Source organism: Falco biarmicus, chromosome 6, assembly GCF_023638135.1.
Source record: "Falco biarmicus isolate bFalBia1 chromosome 6, bFalBia1.pri, whole genome shotgun sequence".
NCBI classification, from domain to species: Eukaryota; Metazoa; Chordata; class Aves; order Falconiformes; family Falconidae; genus Falco; species Falco biarmicus.
In genome coordinates, this window is record NC_079293.1 from 13,237,259 (window position 1) to 13,257,624 (window position 20,366).

At 36.7% G+C, this 20,366-nt stretch overlaps 1 protein-coding gene across 1 annotated transcript in view; it reads left to right on the top strand.

Moving 5' to 3' along the window:
• The window catches only part of LMBRD1 (LMBR1 domain containing 1), an 80,166-nt gene extending 60,364 nt beyond the window's left edge, over nucleotides 1-19,802 (top strand). The window contains exons 14-16 of the mRNA XM_056343857.1: nucleotides 4,089-4,164; nucleotides 18,582-18,673; nucleotides 18,832-19,802. Coding sequence (XP_056199832.1) covers nucleotides 4,089-4,164; nucleotides 18,582-18,673; nucleotides 18,832-18,951 — 288 coding nt within the window. The 3' untranslated portion in view covers nucleotides 18,952-19,802. The remainder of the gene's footprint in view (nucleotides 1-4,088; nucleotides 4,165-18,581; nucleotides 18,674-18,831) is intronic.
• The last annotated feature ends 564 nt before the right edge of the window (nucleotides 19,803-20,366 follow it).

Sequence of the window (20,366 nt, forward strand, 5' to 3'; positions counted from 1 at the left end):
CAAACAGCTGTTGAAATATGATCCTGGTTAGCACTGCAAGGAGTAGCTGGAATGGTTGAGTAGAGCTAAAACTGTTCATTTAGAGGATTAAAACCATGTTATGGTCAAGAAAGGCATCTTGTGTCTTTGAAATGGGACATAAGCTAAAAAGCTGTGTTTTAAGCGTTTTAAAGTGCATAAAATAACTTGGGTAGAAACTGTTTCATTGTTAGAATAACAAGAAACATAGAGTATGCTGGTAAACTATCTGGACTTCTCCAGCATACCAAGTAAATACAAGGTTTTCAGACAACATCCTCTCAAATAATCTTTTATAATGTACCAGACACGTTATCTCTGTCTGACTACCCTGATAACTGATGTTAAATTTCTGTCTTTTGAGATGAGGAGAGAGATGGTGGCAGAAAATGTAGAGGAGCAGCAGATTTTTCTGTGGATGTTAGCTATGAAGAGGTTCTGGAAAGTTATGAATTGATTATTATGGAACTCAGGAGTGGCCTGGAGCATAGACAGGAACTGGAGAAGTGAAATACATTTTTGTGCACATGACAAGCTTCCTGATGATGAAAGCTGTATGCACCGGTTTGCTTGCACACTTTAGATTTTCTTTGCTCACACAACACAGTCAATTTCATTATTTAAAGTAACACCACTGGTAACCAACACTGTATAGAACTAAGGAATAAATAAGCAATAATCAAAGTCAGTTTAGTGGATGAGTAGGCTGTATATCAGTGACCTGTATGTTAGAATCTGGTGGGTCATAGAAAGGCAGTGTATAAAAAGGAATACTTTCCCTTTTTTTCTTTGCTCTACAGTACTTCCCAATTTCGTAACCTGTCAAACTAATTTGTACCAAAAACCCATAGTGATGCATTAGACAGGTTAGAATCCTGTTTGGATCTTTAACTGTTTCCTTTGGAGACCGTTAGTCTTGACTTTTTAACTGTGAAGTGCTTTGACTTTTCCTGATAACTGCATATGTGTAGAAAAATGAAGCTTTTGTGAGGCAATTAGTGTTAGCTAGACCTGGGCTACTTGCTTTATTTAACTCTTTGACCATTGGGGTATTCAAAACACGCGTCCCCATTTAATTGAAAGTTTCTTCAGCTATGATGTCTGTAGAACTTCTAAAGTTTATTTTGGATACGGTGCCGTTACCAACTGAGGTCCTGTGTAGGGCTTTGGTTAACTTGCATAGCTCTTCAAACACCAAGGAACGCTTGCTTTCATCTCTTAAGACAACCTGTGTAACATCTGCTAAACAGCTGTGAGTCTTTGTAGCCTTTCACAAAGGTGAGGAGTTCTGTCCCCATACAGGCCTTCCTCTCGGCTTTGTAGTAAAAACATAACTTCGCCCATACTTGAGTGTAATTTGTATTTATGTTCAGTGAGGCCAAAGGGGTTTTTTTTCCATTTGTCTGAAAGATGGACCACTGCTTGCTGATGTTTCTACCTAGTGGACCTGTAAGACTTGAGTGATTCAGACCAGAATTAAAAGGCCAACATTTGCCGTAGGTGACACTTAATACTTTTCCCCAGTTGAGGGCCAGAGTAGCATTGGTCACTTTCCTTCCTCAGCATTCACATAGATGATTCAGAGGAGTGGAGCTAAACTGCAGGACACAGAGTATCTCTGCTGTCATCCAGGAATGCAGAAGTATCCCTTAGATCTGTTCACACACTTTGCCATCTTTAAGTTCTTGATCCTGAACATAACCAGGAACAAATGTATAACAGGGTACAATGTGTAAAGGGCTAACCCTTTATATGGTAGCTTGCTATTTTTGTAAGTGCCTGAAATCTGTCAGCTTTTGAAGCACATAGTGTGACTGTATTTGGTTTTGTCTCCTGCTTGTCCTTGAGGCATCCTGCTTTCAGCTTTGGACTGGATACAATAACTGGAATGCTGGAGTATTACTCTGACAATGCTCATACTAAAAGTGTCTGAGACTTGAGTGCTGTACTGCATAATGCCAAGTAAATTATTTTGAGGAATTGTCCTGTAGACACATCTCTCTTGTCACTTACACGTCTTTTCCGTGCCCTGTAGGGCAAAAGGGGCTCTACCTCAAGTGCATGTTGCTAATACAAAAGGTATGAGATGACAGCGTTAAGGGCAAAGCTCTCATACCTTTTCTGGGAAATCACTACAACTTGGGTGCCTCTGATGTTTCTCCTGCTGTGTGCGTTGGTATTCAGGCACAACTTTTCATGTGTGAGTTAGCTTTGTGTAAGACTTTTTTTAAAAAAAACATAAATACTTGTGCAGTTTGTTTTGTGTAATACTATTCATATATTAAAGAATCTTTAATTTGAATGTTAAAATTTCTATCTGTGTGAAAATGAAAATGGTGTTCAACTGATCAGGTTAATGAGATGACCATTCTTAACATGGCAAATGTGGTTCTTCTATTTTATTAGGAAGGGTTTATACTATAAAATCCTTTACTTTACATCTTTGGCTTGGAATATGTTCCATTTTTTTTTTCATGTCTGTGTTGTGAAAAGGTGGAATATTTCCAGTGCTCCTTTACAAGGTTTTGCCTTGTGTAGGAGAGAAGAAAGGATTGCTAGGGAAAAAAGAGGTTGGGTTTATGACTGTAAGGTACGCCCCAGTGCCTTGAGCTTATGAAAGCATTTGGAGTTGAATCCAGATATGTCAGAAGTCTTAAATTACAAAAGTGTTCATGGAGAACAAGAATGATATCAGACCTGGAAAAAAGCATAGATGTTATCAAATGAAATCCACAGGTCTAGCTATTGTTGCATGTTGTATTTAAAATTCCTACTAGTTAAAAAATAAAATGAATAAAGATAAGGATGCCAAAACTTTGAAGTGGCAAAATTCTGATCATTCTGTGCTTTTTGTATGTCCCTGTAAAATTCTACAATCTATTAATGCTGTTCTCTTGAGAGAAGCACACTGAGCAGTGTAAGTGGTGATGGTGACAGCCAGCTGGAATACCCCCTGGAGATGGGACACTGTTAAATGTACACTGAATAATTGACATTTCATCTTCTGTTCTTATCCTGTTGTTTCTATCTATACGTTGTCCTCTTACTTTGGTTCCACTTTAGTTCCTGGTTCTTCTGCCTAATCATTCTCTTATTTGGATCAGTTTCTTTTAAGACTGTGGTGGCCTCCATGCTTGCCTGTGTTTGCATGGAATGAAGTGAACTGCTTATACAACTGCTGCTTGTTAGGATAGACACTTGGTTGTTTCTCTTTTGAATGTTCAGAGTGAAAGCTGAATTTGCTTAATATTGATAAACCTTCTCACTTAAGTTGTCAGAGAGACTTAGTTTTATGGGCTGGCTTGTGCTGATTTCTGGTAGGTTTCAAGAGAGATTTTCTACAGCCTGAAGGAGAAAAGATGTTGACCCTTACAGATTTCTTTAGAGGGTCTCCTGTTTAGGAAATCATGAGGGCTACAGTAGCAAGTATGAGAGCCTGTGAAGTGAATTACTGTATGAAGAAATCAGTGTAGTACAGAGGATTTGCATTGGACTCTGATAAAATTATTCGCTGATTACTCAAAAGTGTCATATGTAAAGAGTTCATGTAGTCTCTGAAAGAGTCAATTTTTAAAGATTTGAGACACATAAACAGGTATATACTGGGTTTCCAGTAGTTCAGCATCATTTTTTTTCTTCCACTCTGGCGATCTTGAGTATATTGTTTACTATCACCTGGCTTTTAGGATAGAAGTAATCTGTATTAGCTATCATTATGCAAACCTGACGCTTCCATGGTGTTATCACCAAAGTTGAATTCCAAATTCATTTTATGCACAGTTAGAAGGCTTAATTTCAGAGACGTTTTTATTTTTACAGGTCTTCAAAAAGAGCACAAGCTATTAATTTTTTTCTAAATAAAAGCGTATTTAGAAATAGTAATGTTGTACCACTTAGAGCTTACTCTGGTTTTGAACAGTATATGCAATCTTAAGCCTTTTGAATATTGTAAGATGTCTGTTAAAGCCTTTTTTTATATATTGGGAGATATTTGTTTCAGGGATTATCATTGTGTATGGAAAAACATTGCTGGTAGACTAGTGTACTAATATTCCATATTTATAACACAGATTAATAAGACAATAAATGGCCAGCCAAGGGATTTGACATTTGTATCTAAAGACTGTGATGCAGATGCACCTGAAGGTAAGATAAATTAATTTCTTATATTTTTTTGTGATATGTTCTTGCTTAAGCTCTTTAAGGCTTTGATTTGCTTTAATATAAAGCTTTTATGTATAACTGTGTCCAGAAAACAGCTTGTTTACAGCTTAATTCATTTGAAGAAACAACGGGTTTTGGTAGAAATAATGTGTAATAATGCATGCCAGTTAACTTTAAAATCTCCCATTTGCTTTAACATTTATGCAGAAGACCTTAAAAGTAAACCCTAGCCAGTGAATAGTTTAGTAGCTGAAGGGACACTTCAGTATGTAGGTTTATCATACATACATGCAGAGAAGTATTCTATTAAATTTCAAACATACTCAAGAAAACTAGGATCTGAAATTCTCAGTGCAACTTGACAGATAAAATTCTGCAATTTTTCAAGATGTAAATATGAGCTGTTCCATAAGCAACAGTACCAGTGGAACTAGACATCTTAGGCTATTCTCCTGTAATCCTGTTATTCTTAACTTATCATTCTCTATAACATCCAGTATAAATCTTGCTCATCTGTGTTATTAACCATATCTTTTTAACTATTCATTTGGGCAGAAGATGTACTGTGGATTTTTTGCAGCTGTGAGTAGTGACTAGCAAGCAGATGGATAATTGTGGATCTTTCCTTGACTTTCCATCTATGCAGACATTAATGTTGATGGGGTTTTTTTTTGAGACAATGGTAGTGTTTTGTTTAGTTTTTATTCTTCTATGAAACTTGGCTAAAGCTGGAAATGAGTTTTACCCTGGTTTCATTAAAAAAAAAAAAACAAAAACAAACCACCAAAAAACTAAACATTAAAGCTACTTGAAATCATGCTGGATTTGTTTTTTATAATGTTACCTTTTCCTTTCTGTCTGCATGTAGACAATTTTTGCAGTTTGATTTGCACTACCCATTGCATTACTGATACTGCTGTTTAAGGTCACCATCAATTTTATTGATTGCTTTGGTCTGTTGTTTTAAAAAAATTGATCTTGGCAAAAGATTTATGGCCTTCAGAATGGTCCAGATTTTTTTCAGGCTAAAGCGCTCAACTGTTCTCACTGGCAAACTTTCTGCTTCTCCGTATAAAGGAATTGAGTTATGTATGCATTTATAGACCTATAAAGCAGGCTTGACGGTGTTTGTTGATAGAAAAGATAAATAGTTGTCCTGTATTATCTTTATTATCAGTGTTCTGTAACTGCTAAATTCTGACTGTGCTTCTAGAAGATCTTAGCAGCTCCTTGGGTTTTCTTCCTACTTCTGTTATTGGGAAAGTTAATACTTAATTTTTAAACAATTTCTGTGCTAGTGGAGTTAACTGGATCATTAGGTCATTGTTCCCAGTCTTATCAAGCTATGGTCTCTTTTGCAAGGTGGTTCCCTCGTGTTTAAACTCATAAACACAAACCAGGTGTTTAAACATCTAGTAAGTAGATGCTAGTAGTATTTGTGGTGGTTCATCTTGTTTCCCAAGGGGGATTGTTTTGTTTGTTTTTTTTTCTCCTGTCTCCTCCATAGTTCAAAAATCATTAATCCACCTTTACTTTTGATGATAATTTTAGACTTAATACAATTTTAAGTGTTGATGCTTTGAATTTCAGCTCCCATGTTTTTGTGATTAAAAATAGTTACTGTTCTGCAGCAGATTTAAAAAGCAAAATCTGTCATCTCTCAAAATGAGATCACTTTGAGCAGGTTGTATAGATCTTTGTTGCTTGTAAACAGCTTCTCGGCTTGGCTAGTATTTGCTGGGAGAAGAATATACTCACTGGCATTGACAAGCTCATTAGTCCTGACTCTTCTGGGAGAAACTAAAATAGTCTGATTTCTTCAGACTTTGTTGCTTAGTCATAGGAACTGGGGTTGGATTGAAATAAACTTCTGAAACTACTTTTATGCTTGATGATATTTTTTTTGAGTACTTTGAATACTTTGCATGATTTTTTTTTTCCTGATTTGTTTTGATCAATGGAAACAATATTAGCCGATGCTTAAAACTAACATTCTGATGTGCTGAACACAAGAATTGGCTTGTGAAAATGATGGCTTTGGTTTGCCGTTATTAATATGTTATTGCACTGGGTATCTTTGAGTCATGTCCTTTTTCTTGATAGGAAAGAGGTGGAGAAGGTATTGATATGCTGTCCTATGCTAGCCTAGTGTACGTAAAAGATGGATGGCTGTTTCTTAAATGTGAACGTTAATGTGATCAAAATGCTAAGGTGGAGTTCCGCTAGCTACAAATATGGTCAGGTCATCAAAGTGGTTTTTTTATGAATGAAGGCAAACTTTCTTTTGTAATGCTTACCTTTTGAAGTTGTATTAAGGAAAACACTTTCTTCACTATTTTATCAAGTCAGTTTTAGAAAGTGGAAATGTAATGCTTGCCTTGGAATACCTGACATTTTTAATAACAATAATGAAAACTAATGGAAATAACTGTTGTAGATGCTACTCTTATGCTCTGTGATCAGATAGAAAAAGTTGACAATAAACTTGTTTCAAAGGTAGGAACCAGATTTTTTTTATATAAAATATAATTTCTCTTGTGTTTAAGGATAGACACAGAGCAAAAATAGATGCAACTAATTTAAAGTTAAGATAAGGGTTGCCCAAGCACTTGTAGCTTTTATTGACTTCTGGTCCTAGGATTTTATCTTCCATAAACCACTGGACTGGAACTAAATGCAAATATTGATTTGTCTCCTCAGCACTTTGTTTTATTTAAACTGAATTAATTCTAACAGGTGTTTTTCCTTAAACATAAGAAAAGTTATGACCTTTTGGTGGCTGTGCTAATAGATAAGCTTATAGCAATCTGCTCTGTCTTATTGAATACTCAGATGTTGTAGATATCATTTCTACTGTAACTAAATACTTTTTTTTTTTTTCTTTCTGAGATGGTAAGAAGAGACCTGATCTGATCTTGTAGCAACTAATACCTTCCAAAACTTAAATATTGTTAAAAGTTCAGACTTTAATGAGTAGTGTTTTCCATACATGTTTCAAACCAGCGTATGGCTTGATGAAAAGGGCAATTACACTTCCTGGAAAAACATAGGACAGTTAAAATACAATTTTATAAAAACCACAGTCATAAGTATTTACGCTTAAGTATATTATTTGTGGGATTTTAGCATTATATTCTCTGCTTTCATGCAGCAAAGCTTGTCTCTACTCCTGTTATGCAAGTCAATCTGCTTCATACTGAATGCCAGAAGCTGTAATAGCATAACTACATGAAACAGAACAGAAGCCAAAAAGTAGAACAGGCTGCATCTTATAACTCAAAGTGCCTTTTCTTAGTTACACTTTAACATCCTGCAGAAAAGGCTTTTTTTCTTGTTAACATAGACTTTTTAAAAGCTTTTAAAATAACTTTTTGGAGTAGCAAACTTAAATATGTTTGTTATAGGCAAAACAAGCATCAGTTTTCAGTATTTGATATAGTTGGGCAAAGACCTCATTTTATCCTTGTTTTCAAGGACTAATGTCAGCTGCACTGCTGGGTCCATGGTTCAATTGACCATAAGGGCAAGCAAAGGAGTTAAATTACGTGATTAAGACTTTTGTAGCTGCACTAATGCATTGAAAACTTTGCTATAGGTTTAGATAAACAGCCTAGTGAGACTTAATGCAAGTGAGCAATGACTCAGCTGCAAGCCTGTATACAAGAGTTTTCCCAGCCTTTATTTTGAGATTTGATGAACACTATCTTCTGCCTCTTTCTAGACCATAAAACCATGAAAGCTGTTTTAAAACTATCATTTGCTTTAAATGCGTAACATGCTATGAATCCCCCTTGGATTGTCTCATTTCCTTAGTTGGGGAAATGAGCTTTACCCAAGGCCTACTAAATGCTCACGACAGTATCTACTGGGTCTTTCGTGTAGACCTGCAGTTACTCCAACTCCATGTAAAGTGGGAAAGAAAAAAAGTTATTTCCATTTCTAAGGCTTTGAACTGAGCAGGACTTATGGTGCTAATTATCTTTATGTCATTTTATAGGACTCTCTTGTCAGCTGGCAGTCAACTAGTGCAAGATCTCAGGCTTTATTTTAGCATGTAAAAAGATTAGATGTAGACATTACTCAAGCTGGAAAGGAACCCCAAATACGAATGCCAAAAATAAGAGCATATTCTTTGTTTTTCCTTCAGAGAAATCCAGGAGGTGTGCAAAGTGAAAGCACAAGCCAGTTGCTCAGAAGCTTCAGTATTCGTAATCTTGTATGAAATATTTTATGACCATAGATTACCTTTTCCAAATGGTTGTTTTAAATGAATTTGCCAAGTTATAAAATGCTTCACAAAAAGTCTAAATGAGGATTTTAGTGAGGACTTTATTTTCTTGTTAGCTTACTGAATGACCTTAGTAATACTTTACCCTGAAGCTTTACTTATGCCTAATACTTTTGAAATCCTCTATAATCATGAAAAGTCAATATAAATAAGCACAACTGTGCATGTTTGACTGCAGAAAGCCCTGTTCATCAACTGTCAAGAGTATGAGTAGCTAAGGGTGCTCTAAATCTCTTTCTGCAGTACATTGTTTGTGGATGTGCAGTTGCAGAGACTTAAATTCCTACTCTTTTTTCTGTACCCCACCACTGCAGACGGATATGAGCAGCTCTGAACTACTTCTCCTGCCAAGAGATTGTAACTGTAGAGAGAAGAGAGGCTGTGTTTATGAAATGCTGAATGGCTAAATGGAGTTTAGCAGTAAACAATTGCGTATTTTCTTCTTGGATCAACATCATAGTTTGTTTGTTTGGATTTAAGCCTAACAGTAAAGTGAGATGCTCTGATATTAGTATTTTGGAATAAGAGTGGAAGCTCCTTACAAAGGATTGAGGGGTATGCACCCATTCTTAAAAGAAGTAATGAACTGAGTGTAAGAAACTTTCTAATACTTTATCTACAAAATGATCCTTTTATTAAAGGTAGTTTTCTTACCAAAAGAAGACATCATATTTGGCCTCTCTAAGTAGCAATGCTACCAAATCTTTTAATTGCTGAGAAACATTAGATACGTGTATTGGAAATATTTTCAGTGGTTTGTTGGGAGCTGCTTCTGTTGGTGTAATCAAATAATCTTTACTTGGTGACAGCTGATGAATTCACTAATAACATGCTCAAGAACAGCCATGCAGAAAACTTAGATAGCAACCTGTAACTACAGCTGTTGAAGCTACGTACAGATGTTTCCCATCCATCTTCAGATATGGCTTGCCCAATGGATTTAGAAAGGATCAATTCATGAAGGTGGTCTTTTTCACTGCCTAATACATGTCCTGCAGCTAGATAAGATTTACTCAATCCAATGTCATTCATCCAGCTGAACTGTGAGAGACAAAACTGACTGTGGATTAGTCAGATGCATTGTAACTCGTGTCTGAAGGAGGCAGAAGACGGGAAAGGATGGGAAGGAAGCCATTGTTTTCAGACCATCATTAATGAGAAAATCACTAATTCATATCCAACTCATTTAAAAGAATTTGGCATTGGTGTCTTTTAAGTTCGACTTTTTAATGATAGTCATAATTTTTTATTTTTTTTTTTTTTTTTTTGTTCTCCAGAGAATAAGCAAAGATTTCTAGCACTGAAAGTTGCCCTACTTTGTAATGTTTCTTTAAGTGTTAGCTGGCTATAACTGCTTCTGTCTATGGACAGAATATGAGGTAATCCATGTAAAGATATAGAAGTCAAGATTACTGTGTTGAAAATATCCTCTTTCTCCCCATTCTCCAAATTCTTTTCCATGTAGTATGATCTCAGGATGGGGAAAACAGCGAATCCTTCTCACAAATGATGGACATCCTTCTTAGCGGTCAGCTAAAGACAGTATGAGGCATGTAGAAAGGATGTGACAAAAATGAGGTTAACATTGAACATCATGTAGTATAATATAGTTTAAAGAAGTCTGAACTGGTGTAAGCTTTATGCTTGTACTAAGCTGATACTGGAAAATGCGGTAGATTGCTAACAAAGTGTTCTGATTAGAATGAAAATGATAGGTTATGCTGTCCATTGGCTGCTTGCTTTCTGGAATCTTGCATCCATGTTGAAGGCTAGGGTATTGCCTTTGAAGTTTATCAGTACCTCTGTCTTCAAAATAAGAATTGTGTGCCTCGAGTTACTTAAAAGTAAGATGCTCAAGGGAGACTCAGAAAACACCTCTTGCAGAACTTCAAATTTCAAGTCAGTGATTTCAAGGCAAGAAGTATCAATTATATGGCCTGTGTCCTAATGAATCTGGCCAGTGTTTGTAATTAACCTAAATTGTACGTAATGTTTCAAAAGGTATCTAGTTTCAACAGGAACAGAGAACACTTTTTTTTTTTTTTTTCTCCTCTGCAGATTGATCCAATGGCTTATTGCTTCCCAGCAAAAAAAGGACATTATCTCTGTTTGCAATTAACGTGGTTTCAGACTTCAGTCATTGGTTAATTCTGTAGCTTTTCACTATGCACTTAGCCTTGTAGTAGTAGTATTTTATTCACTTGAAGGTATTTAATAAACATTAAAATCAATCATCCTTTAAACGTATGAAAAATGAGATTAACAGGTTTAGCTCTTTGAATCTCATTAAATGGTTTTCCTCCAGTCTTTTAATACATGCAAATCTTGGCACCCTCACAGATTCTTTGAAACCAGACTGAAATAGAAACCTTATAGCTGGGTGCAATTTTCCATTGTAATGCCATAGCTGTGCTAGGATGAACTCAAAATCTAAAATGGCAAAATGAGACTGATAGACTCTTTGCATTTATAGAGGGAATTGGTGAGAACTCCTGACTGTTTAGCTGAAGTTTGTTTGTGCTTCATTGTTTGTAAGATCTAGTACAGTTTTTCTGCAACTAAGTTCTGTATTTCCTGTTCATACATGCCACTTCATTTAAATTTGACTATTGGGAGGGGAAAAAAAAAAAACCCAAAAGATGGTTGTGTGGCCCAGATAGCTCAGTAGGACTTTGTTCTCATTATTTAGCATTCTGAAACTGACTAGTGACTCTTTTCTTTCAGCAAAAAATCTTGGAGGATCTTACTGGAAGCCTCCGTATGCTATGAAGTCCTGCTAGCCCTGATGGGAGTTGCAGATTCTTGAGCCATTGAATGTAAACGCTTACAGTGTGTGATTATCATCAAGAAGTTGTATGACTGCTGCAGTAGTTAATGTACTGCAAAGTAACTGCAAATAGCTATTGGTTATTCAGACTTGTATCTTGCTACAAAATCAGACCTATTGGTTACAAAACAGCCTGATTCACATTGTTTACATAATTTTTCTGGCTGTCTAGGTTTATATTAGATTGGGTTTGATTTGCAGATATGCAATATGAGTTATCAGATGCAACTTATCTGTAACTTGAGTCACTGAAGAGTTTGCCTCCTAGATGATGACTTGTCCTAAATAGTTTTTCCAGGTTCCTCATTAGTTCCTGGCTTCTCCTTAGCCTGCCAAATCTTTTTTTTAGCAGGATTTGATTCCAAACCTAGTGAGAAGTTCCTGTTGAATAAGGTAGGGTTTTGTACTAGACTTTATCCAGCTAGACTTTTGGTCTGTACAGGTCTCTTAGGTGCTATCTCACTACCACTTCCAGCTGAGGGGGAAAAAAACGCAAACCCCCACAAACAAACCAACCAAAACCAAACAACTGGGATGAAATGACAGGCAGCTTTTTGTGCTTGTATGTTAAATTTATATTTAAAAAGTCTGCAGAGAGCTGCAAACTATTGTTTAACATCAGAGTGATTTGATACTCATGCTTCTGTAGTGCACTGTAGTAATTTAAAGTGCTGTCAGCCTGAAATGTTGGAAGCTTAGTGATTCACATCTCTTAAATGGGGAGCTATTGTAGCTACATACAACCAGCTGGGAAATGTTTTCAGATCCTCACTACAAGTGAGTGAACCAATTCCAGTTGTATGTTTTTCGACATACTTTTCGATCTGATATGGGATCAAAGGCGTAAATTTGTTGCAGAGTTAACCTTGGGACAAGCAGTGCTTGAAGCTCTGTAATACTTCCATGATCATGAAAGCTGAAAGAGCAATAACTTGACTGTTTAAGCAACTTCTGGGAAAAGTTAGCCAAGGGAAACACATGTAAAGCAGATTGATTTTTAGCTAATGAAACTAGAGAAGCAGTAGCAGAGGGGCTGGATTATGAAGTGATGATACAGGCTCAAGAGCTGAATGAGGCAAGTATTAATTTGTGTGTGTGTATATATTACAGCAGAGAAGAATATGGAAAAAATGTGGATGTGCTCAAACAGAATGTGAGAAATCACTTTTGTACAAACTGCTGAGTAACAGGCAGCTAAGAACATAGTCTTTTTTCCCCTCTTTAGCCAACAACTTTGCATTTGTGGCTGGGGGCAGTTGTTACTGGCACTCCACGAATCTGTTTCCAGAGAAACCTGTGGAAGCGATACATGAAATACAGTCTTAAACACAAAGTCATTGGAAGTCCTGGAGTGACCTTAACATTAACACTTAGAGCAATGTGGATGAAGATGTTGAGCTGTGAGATGATAGGAACAAGAGTAAGAGGGAAACTTGTAGTTTCAAAACTTCTGATATATCTGCTAATATCTGAAGACTCATGAAGCTTATTTAGTCTTGTCCATCTGAACAGTTTGGTCTGTGACCAAAGGCAGACCTAGAAACAAGTCCATGTTCTCTCTTGAGGTTACAATCTTTACCCAAGTATTTCTTTCTAAATTTTATTACTTGCTGCTGATTTTGACTATTTTGTTTGATTTTTTTTTTTATTAAATTTGAAATTAAATGTGAAAAATTGTACTATATATAGGGCTACAGCTTGATATATCCTCACTATATAAAGTACATGCGTCTCAGGATTGCTTACAGGACTGTAGCAGTCCCTTCTGGTCAAAAGGAATTCTGGTCACTCATTGGGTATTTAGGCTGGAAATGCAAGTGTCATTGCTTCTCAAAAGAAAAATTAATTGGACAGTAGTGATGAATATGGAATATGGCTGTATGGGTCTTACACCATTAGATGTCACTTAGTTTCTTACCTAGTTTAAGTATCATGTGTTTTTTATGGGCCATTAACTTCCTTGTGCAGTTTCTTTGTACAGGCGAAGTTTAACTTTTTTGTCAGTTTGATTACTATAAATTGACTATAGCACTTTGCATGATTTCTCTAGTGAAATGTTGACTTGCAAGACGATCAAATAATAGAACTCCTACTCTGTGTATTCGATAGCCAGTCCATGGGTATTATGCATTTCTGTAGTCTTTCATAAGTGATCTGAGTTACAACACACTATTCTTGTCCAAGATGAGCTGTCCAATCAAGAAAATTCCTTTTTTTTGGTTTTTGAGAAAGCATTACATATAATGCTGCAAAGAAAATTTTGCCAATTATAAAAATAATAAGGCTCTGTCAGAGCCCTTAGTTTATCTTAGTGGCTTGCTTAAAGGGGCATACCTATCTGGGAATCATTCTACCATCCAGCAAAACACTCGCTATCGTGGATCTTTCATGTAAGATAATCTAAAGGCTGCTCCATCTTCTGATGTTGCTTAGTTTCTGGTAAGTAAAGGCATGTTTCTAAGGCTGTTCTTAAGCCTGAAGTCTTTGCCCTATGCCGGCTTAGTCCATAGGAACCGTATGTTTTTCTCACATTCTTTGAAATATGGATACAGCATGGCAGAGAGAAACATTAATATTAATACTACTTGTAGGTGCCAGATAACATCTAGGAAAGTGTTTAGGAGTTGTGTATCCAGCTGTGTTCATGAGTTACAGCATCCAAAGCCAACTGCGCTTGCTCTAGATGTTTGTTCTATTTGTAAAAGTGCATTTTAGCTTTGTTGCAGGAAAGCCGTAGTAAAAAAATATAAGCATCTTTGAAAACAATTTGGAGGCAGTTGACTTGTTTTATTGTAATGTATAACTGACTAGGAATTTTGTTCATTCTGTGATATAAGATGCTGCTTGTCTTAAGTCACATAACCCAAATAAAGCATAGAGTAAAATGGGTCTCATATCTCAGTAACATGATGAGAAGTATCTGGAAATCAACAAAACCCTAGAAAGAATGTTTAAGATGTCACAGCTGTTGAAGTGCTGCTGTATCTGAGGTACCAGAGCTGTGCATTAACCATCATCCCATATAAATGTTCCTATCCAAGTTAGATGATTAAACTGTGAAGCCAGATGCAGGCCCAGAAGGTAATGCCTGTAAGAAGAAATGCAGGTTTCCCATTAATTACACTTTTCCAGGTGAAATGTCAAACCTTTTGGAACTTGATGTATAATTCAAGTTCAGAAACACATTAAACCCTTTCTTGAAGTTCAGTTTGCAAGTTGGACTGCAAGCAGCAGCTGCTTTTTGCAACACAACTTTTGAATGATTGACAGCAGGGCATTGTGACACACTAAGTTTTCTTGGATACCTGAAGCCATACTGTCAGTGCTTTAAGGATTTGGAGTATGCAATGCCGGTACGTTCTAGCACAGTAAAGCTGCAGGTTTTCCTTTTGGACGTAGTTTTGAGTGTATTTTAACCAAAACCTGGGTTCTGCTTGAAGTAGGGTATGTAAACCTCATCTGTTTGTGGATCACGTTCTCATTGTTGTTTTGGGTTTTCCATCCAAAATAGTGTTCAATGATAGATCTGTCTGTTGTCTCTATCTACCTTCATGTAATGTGAACTGTGATGATTTTGAGCGCACACGGGACCTCAAGAAGTAGTCAGGTCCAACCCCCCAGCAGGGTCAAGAGCAGCAGTGTTGCTCAGGTCCATCCAGATGTGAATGTCTCCACAGATCTAGATTCTGAAAATTCTTTGGGTAGCCTGCTTCCATGTTTACCTATGCTAATGGTGAAACTTTTCTTTCTGCAGATCTGTCATCTGTTCTTTTCTTGTGCAGGTCTAGGGAGAATCTTGCCCTATGTTTTCTAGACCCCCATAGATAGCAGAGGTAGGAGTAAGACATACCTACAAACACTTCAAGCTAAACAAACACATAGTCATTGTATGTTGTGCATCGTAGCTGTTGCAGTGATCCCTTGCTGGACTTGCTCCAGTATGTTAAATGCTGCTTTCTTACTGGGGAGCCCAAAATGGCAGTGGCAGATGCAGTTCCAGTCTGAATAGAAGAAAGCAATCGCTTCCCTGGACCAGTTGCCTCTACCCCCATTAGGGAAGCCTGGTGTTCAGTTACATTTTTGAGTTGCAGATGAACACCGGTAACTACATGTTCTGTTTGCCTGCTGGGATAGGAGGTCACTTTCTGCAAAGCTGCATTGTATCTGGTCCGCCCTCAGCCTGCACTATTGCTTGGTGTCACTTTGTTGCAGGTGCAGGACTTTTGTCTCTGTTAAACTATTTCAAGGGGCTGGTAAAAGAGGCTGCTTCTGAATCTTACTGTTTAGTGTGTTGGGCCTCTGCTCCTTGCTTCTCCCTAGTTTGATGTACAGATTTACCGAGGATGCAATTGTTTATTTGTCCAGTTGATTAATGAAGAGATAGAACAAGTGTGCACCTCAGTATTGACTCCCAAAGAATGGCCAGTGTTTTCAGATTACATTATTCACAACAATTTGTAACTCTTCCCTAAGAAACTATTTCCTCCTATAGGCTTTTGTGAAAGCATGCTATATTTTGAGACGTAGAAATGACAGATTTCGTTATCTGTAAGTTCTCACTATTTGAGGTTTCAGTGTGTGACATTTCTTAGGCTTTAAGATTTGTTTATCAACAGATAAACAGAAAGATTTGTTTGTCCCTTTAGTTCATCTTAAACTAGCTAATTCAATTCTTGGAAGAAGCCTTTGTCTTAAAATATTAGTACACTGAGCCTAAGGATTCTCTAATTCACCAGAATGGAAAACTTAATCAGTGGACTTGAAATATAGTGGACTCTTCTGGTGGTCATGGTTATTGGCATTTGTCATTGTTTGTTTAAAAAAACTTTGTCTTGAATGTTGGCTGTTTGGCTTTGCTGGGTCAGCACTACATAATATGCTGTATTCGGAAAGTGGTGGCAGTTATCTATCGGAGGCTTGGTAGCTTTCCATGTATTCTTTTGTTCCAAATGATCAAGATATGTTAGTAACAGTCACAGTGATCGTTCTGGATAACAAGTAGTTATCTTAATTTTGGTTATTCATTGTAACTTATTCGAAATTATGGCATATAGAGCAATAAGTTAATTAAAAATATCATGCCAGCCCATTGAGTATTATCTTAGTTCAAAAGAAATAACTAAAATTTAGTGAGCTGAAATTGTGACACATTCCACAGAAATGTTTTTTGAAGGTCAAACTGTTCTAAAATATTTACCATCATCTGCTTAACCCAATTATTGTAGAGAGCCATCTGAAAGTCTCATAGCTGTTTTTTAATTCAAGTAACTAGCTGGAGAGCTGCAGATTGTGTTGGCAATACTATCTGCACTTACGAAGCATCTTCACTTTACTGGCATTTCGTACTTTGTCGGAAACATCGCCTTTTCTATGGACACGTCATGCTAGCAAATAATGAGATGTTGTGAGTGGTGTGCTACTTTACAGTGTTTTACCTCTTTTGTAGGGCAGGTACTATTGTCTGGTGTTTAACAGGGGGTAGGAAAAAAAAAATCATTTTCCTCTCCATAACTGAGATTTGGTGTGTAAAACCAGGAAGCCAGATTCTTTCCTTGTGCTTTTGTTCTCTGCTAGTGGAGGTATGATTTCTCTAATCACAGAATGGCTGGGGTTGGAAGGGACCTCTGGAGATCTAGTCCGAACCCTTGTTAAAGCAGGTTCACCTGGAACAGGCTGCACAGAATCACATCCAGGTTTTGAATGTCTCCAGTGAAGGAGACTCCACAAGCTCTTTGGGCAGCCTGTTCCAGTGCTCTGCCACCCTCAGAGTAAACAAAGAATAATTTAGCTGTCTTGCATTGTAATTATCTGCAGAATGTGCCTATTTGTGTGTATATCCTTTGTCTAGTAGTTCTGAAATCCCAATTCAACCTTTTTGTCTGCTGATACCATGTAATGGATTCCAGAAATGTCTGCTTCATAGATTAGTATTTAACTTAGTGATTTAAATTATTCTGTTAGTTTTATAAAGTATAAGTCATTGGACAACTGCTGAAGGAATGGAGCTGTTTCTCTGTTCAGATATAGTCATTCTCAACACAGTAGGGATTTGATTTTTGGGGGATCATGTTGGCAAGGTCAAGAGGCACACTGTCCTGGAAAAGACCTGTCCTTAACTCCCACCTTTTCTCTCCCCAGGAAGTAGTAAGCTATAGTATGTGGTGGTATTGTTATAGCAGCTTGTTATCTAATGTGCAAGTTGAATGTTTAAATAAAATATTTATCTTCAGAAACTGAAGATTGACAGCTTGCTAGGTTATGTTGTATAGTTTAACTTTTAGCAGCCATCTGAGCAGCAGCATATCACTCACCACTTTAGGAGGTGGGAAGTCTGTGCTTTAACTGCACCTAGTGGGTATTTCCAGCAGCATCAGAACTGAGGGAAGAACAGACAGATTCTGGGTTGCTCACTTTCTCTGGTGTTCACGTTGTTTAGATAACAATTTTTGCTCTGAAATAGGATTTAGATGGGGTTTGAAATAAATGAGAAAAACAAGGGATTGTGTTATACCTTAGCATGGACTCAGTGCACCCCTCCTGGTACTGGAGATATTTGTCAGCTGGGTTGCGTGTCCTGCTAGCCACCCTCTGACATGATCTGTTGAATGATACAGGCTCAGTGTGCCATACAAGCTCTGATGCTGTCTGCAGTCTTAAAAATGCCTTGACAACTTGATTCTTAATTCAGTTCAAATATGCCACTTTAATGAGAGGAATACATATGTAGTATTTTTTAGGTGTGCCTGTATTTATAGTATTGGAGAGGGAGAAAGCAGAGGGCTAATTTGTATCTAAGAGCTGACAGTACTGATAAAATCTATCTGGGTCACAAAAGGCCCAGTATGTGGTGGGATTTTTTTTACCTACACAACTGAGCAGTGTACCTGACTTCGACGTTTGCAAAACTTATGCAATCCTGGTAGAGAGAAATTTTTTTCAAAGTACAATCTGTTTTTTAATACAGAATCAGCTTTGTATTTCCTTCGTGTGGCTGCAGTTTATCTAACACAGGAAATGAATAACTAGGCTCTGTCAGAATAGGCAATAATTGACACTTCTGCAGGAGAATTTGTACCCAATAGTAACAAGGTTACCTATGTAACTCTTTGTTACCTGTTTTCACTTTCACTCACCCATAACAATGTACAGCTTCTTGGTAGAGGAGAGTTAATTTGACTTAATGAAGTATAACTGTTCTTGAGAGCTGAATACTCTCCAAATCTGTTGAATTATCTTATAAATTGGAATTATCATATTAATTTGTACTGTTGGCTTTTCTTTTAGATCAGTGTATTGTTACTCGGACATACCTCTTTCTTCATAAATTTTGGTTCTTCAGCGCTGCCTATTACTTTGGGAACTGGGCATTCATTGCAGTAAGTACTTGGGTTATAGACATTGCTGAATTAAGTTGGATAATTTACAGTTGTCATTGAGTCATTTGCATCACCACACTGTCATTTTGATTTACATTTGTTGCTCTTGTATGGCCCTGAATTGAACAATAGTAACTTTTACTATTTTAAATTTGCAGGTCTTTTTAATTGGATTGATTGTTTCATGCTGCAAAGGCAAGAAATCAGTCATTGAAGGTGAAGTGGATGAAGATGATTCAGACACGAGTGATGATGAACTGTCTGCTTATTACCATTAATGAAATGTTGCCTTCAAGATGGAAAAATGTTATTTAAAGTTATGTTGAAAGTCATACTTATGTGGAGTTGGTATCCAAATAAGCATCCTTGCACCTGTAAAAATAGAGGAAATAAGTGTGCTCACTTAAAGGAGTAAACTGAGTATCACTGTTATATCAGAACAAATACCGAAACTGGGTTTGAATAATATATAGAGAGAGAAAATATTGTTTATGATTAAACGTATATGTAACTTTCTGATATATACTGTGAACTGTTTCATCATTCATGATGGTTTTCTGTGAACTTCATTTTTCTTATGCTTCCATGCCTAACTTGTAGGACTCTTCTATTCAAGCTCATAAACAAAACCAGCTAAAGTCTTGCAAAACAGCTGGTGCAAACATTGCTAGAAAGAATTAGATGAGGTTCACACTTTCAGAAGGATGTGACTTAACTTTTGCATTAGTCTTGCTGGCATTTCTGGGATTCCCATATAAAACTATAGCTAACAGGAGACTGTATTTAAAGTATGCCAAAAACATCCACTGATGTAGTGTGTTCCCAGTCTGTGAAGAATAAGTCATTTTCATACTGTTATCTCCACTGAGTTACCGTGGGAATCTTCAAGTATGAGGTGGCCTTTGCCCTATCAAAGGAAATCATTAGTGTATGTGACAACATGCAGGATTGTTTCAGTGTTTTAGTACAGCTCAGTTCTGAAACTGTCAGGTGCCATTGGTTATTACTAGGATATGATTAATTTCTAACTTTTTCTCATTAATGAAATTGTCTTAACTTTTCAATATTTAATGTCAATGTTGTCAACTTGTTTATAAGCCAATGTTTATATAAACACAGTTCATAAATGCTTTTGTCATTCATGTTGTCTTTGTAATGTTTTAGCTATATAGTTAGAACTGTGTTTCTAAGGCTGAAAAATATCTTCAGATATCCTTTGACAGACTCTGAAAGAGGAAAATGTTTACAGGTACAGATTTTTAAACTTATAATGCTACCTGAGGGAAACTATAGTTCATGTAAGCACATGAAAACATAACTTAGATAATCTTTTTAAGACAAGCTGTTAAATAGTTATAGAAATATAGGGGAATTATTAACGTCCTGCTTATGTGTTTTCAAACCTTAAAACTGACAAGCTTCTGTTCAGTTATTTCAAAAACAGTCTGCCTCTTCCTCCAGTATTTCAGAACAGCAGGTTCTCAAGAACCTCTGAACTTTAATTTAGTCTCAATCTTTCAAGAAGTCTTGGGTGAGTTGCTTAGTTAATGTATGAACACAGGGAACAGATGCGTGGACTCTTACAGGAACAAAAGAACCCCTTGAAGTCTTCTAACAAGCCTTCTGTACTGACTGCTCCAATAATATACACGTTTATGTGGCAACCTGGAAGAATGTCTGATGTAGCTTAATC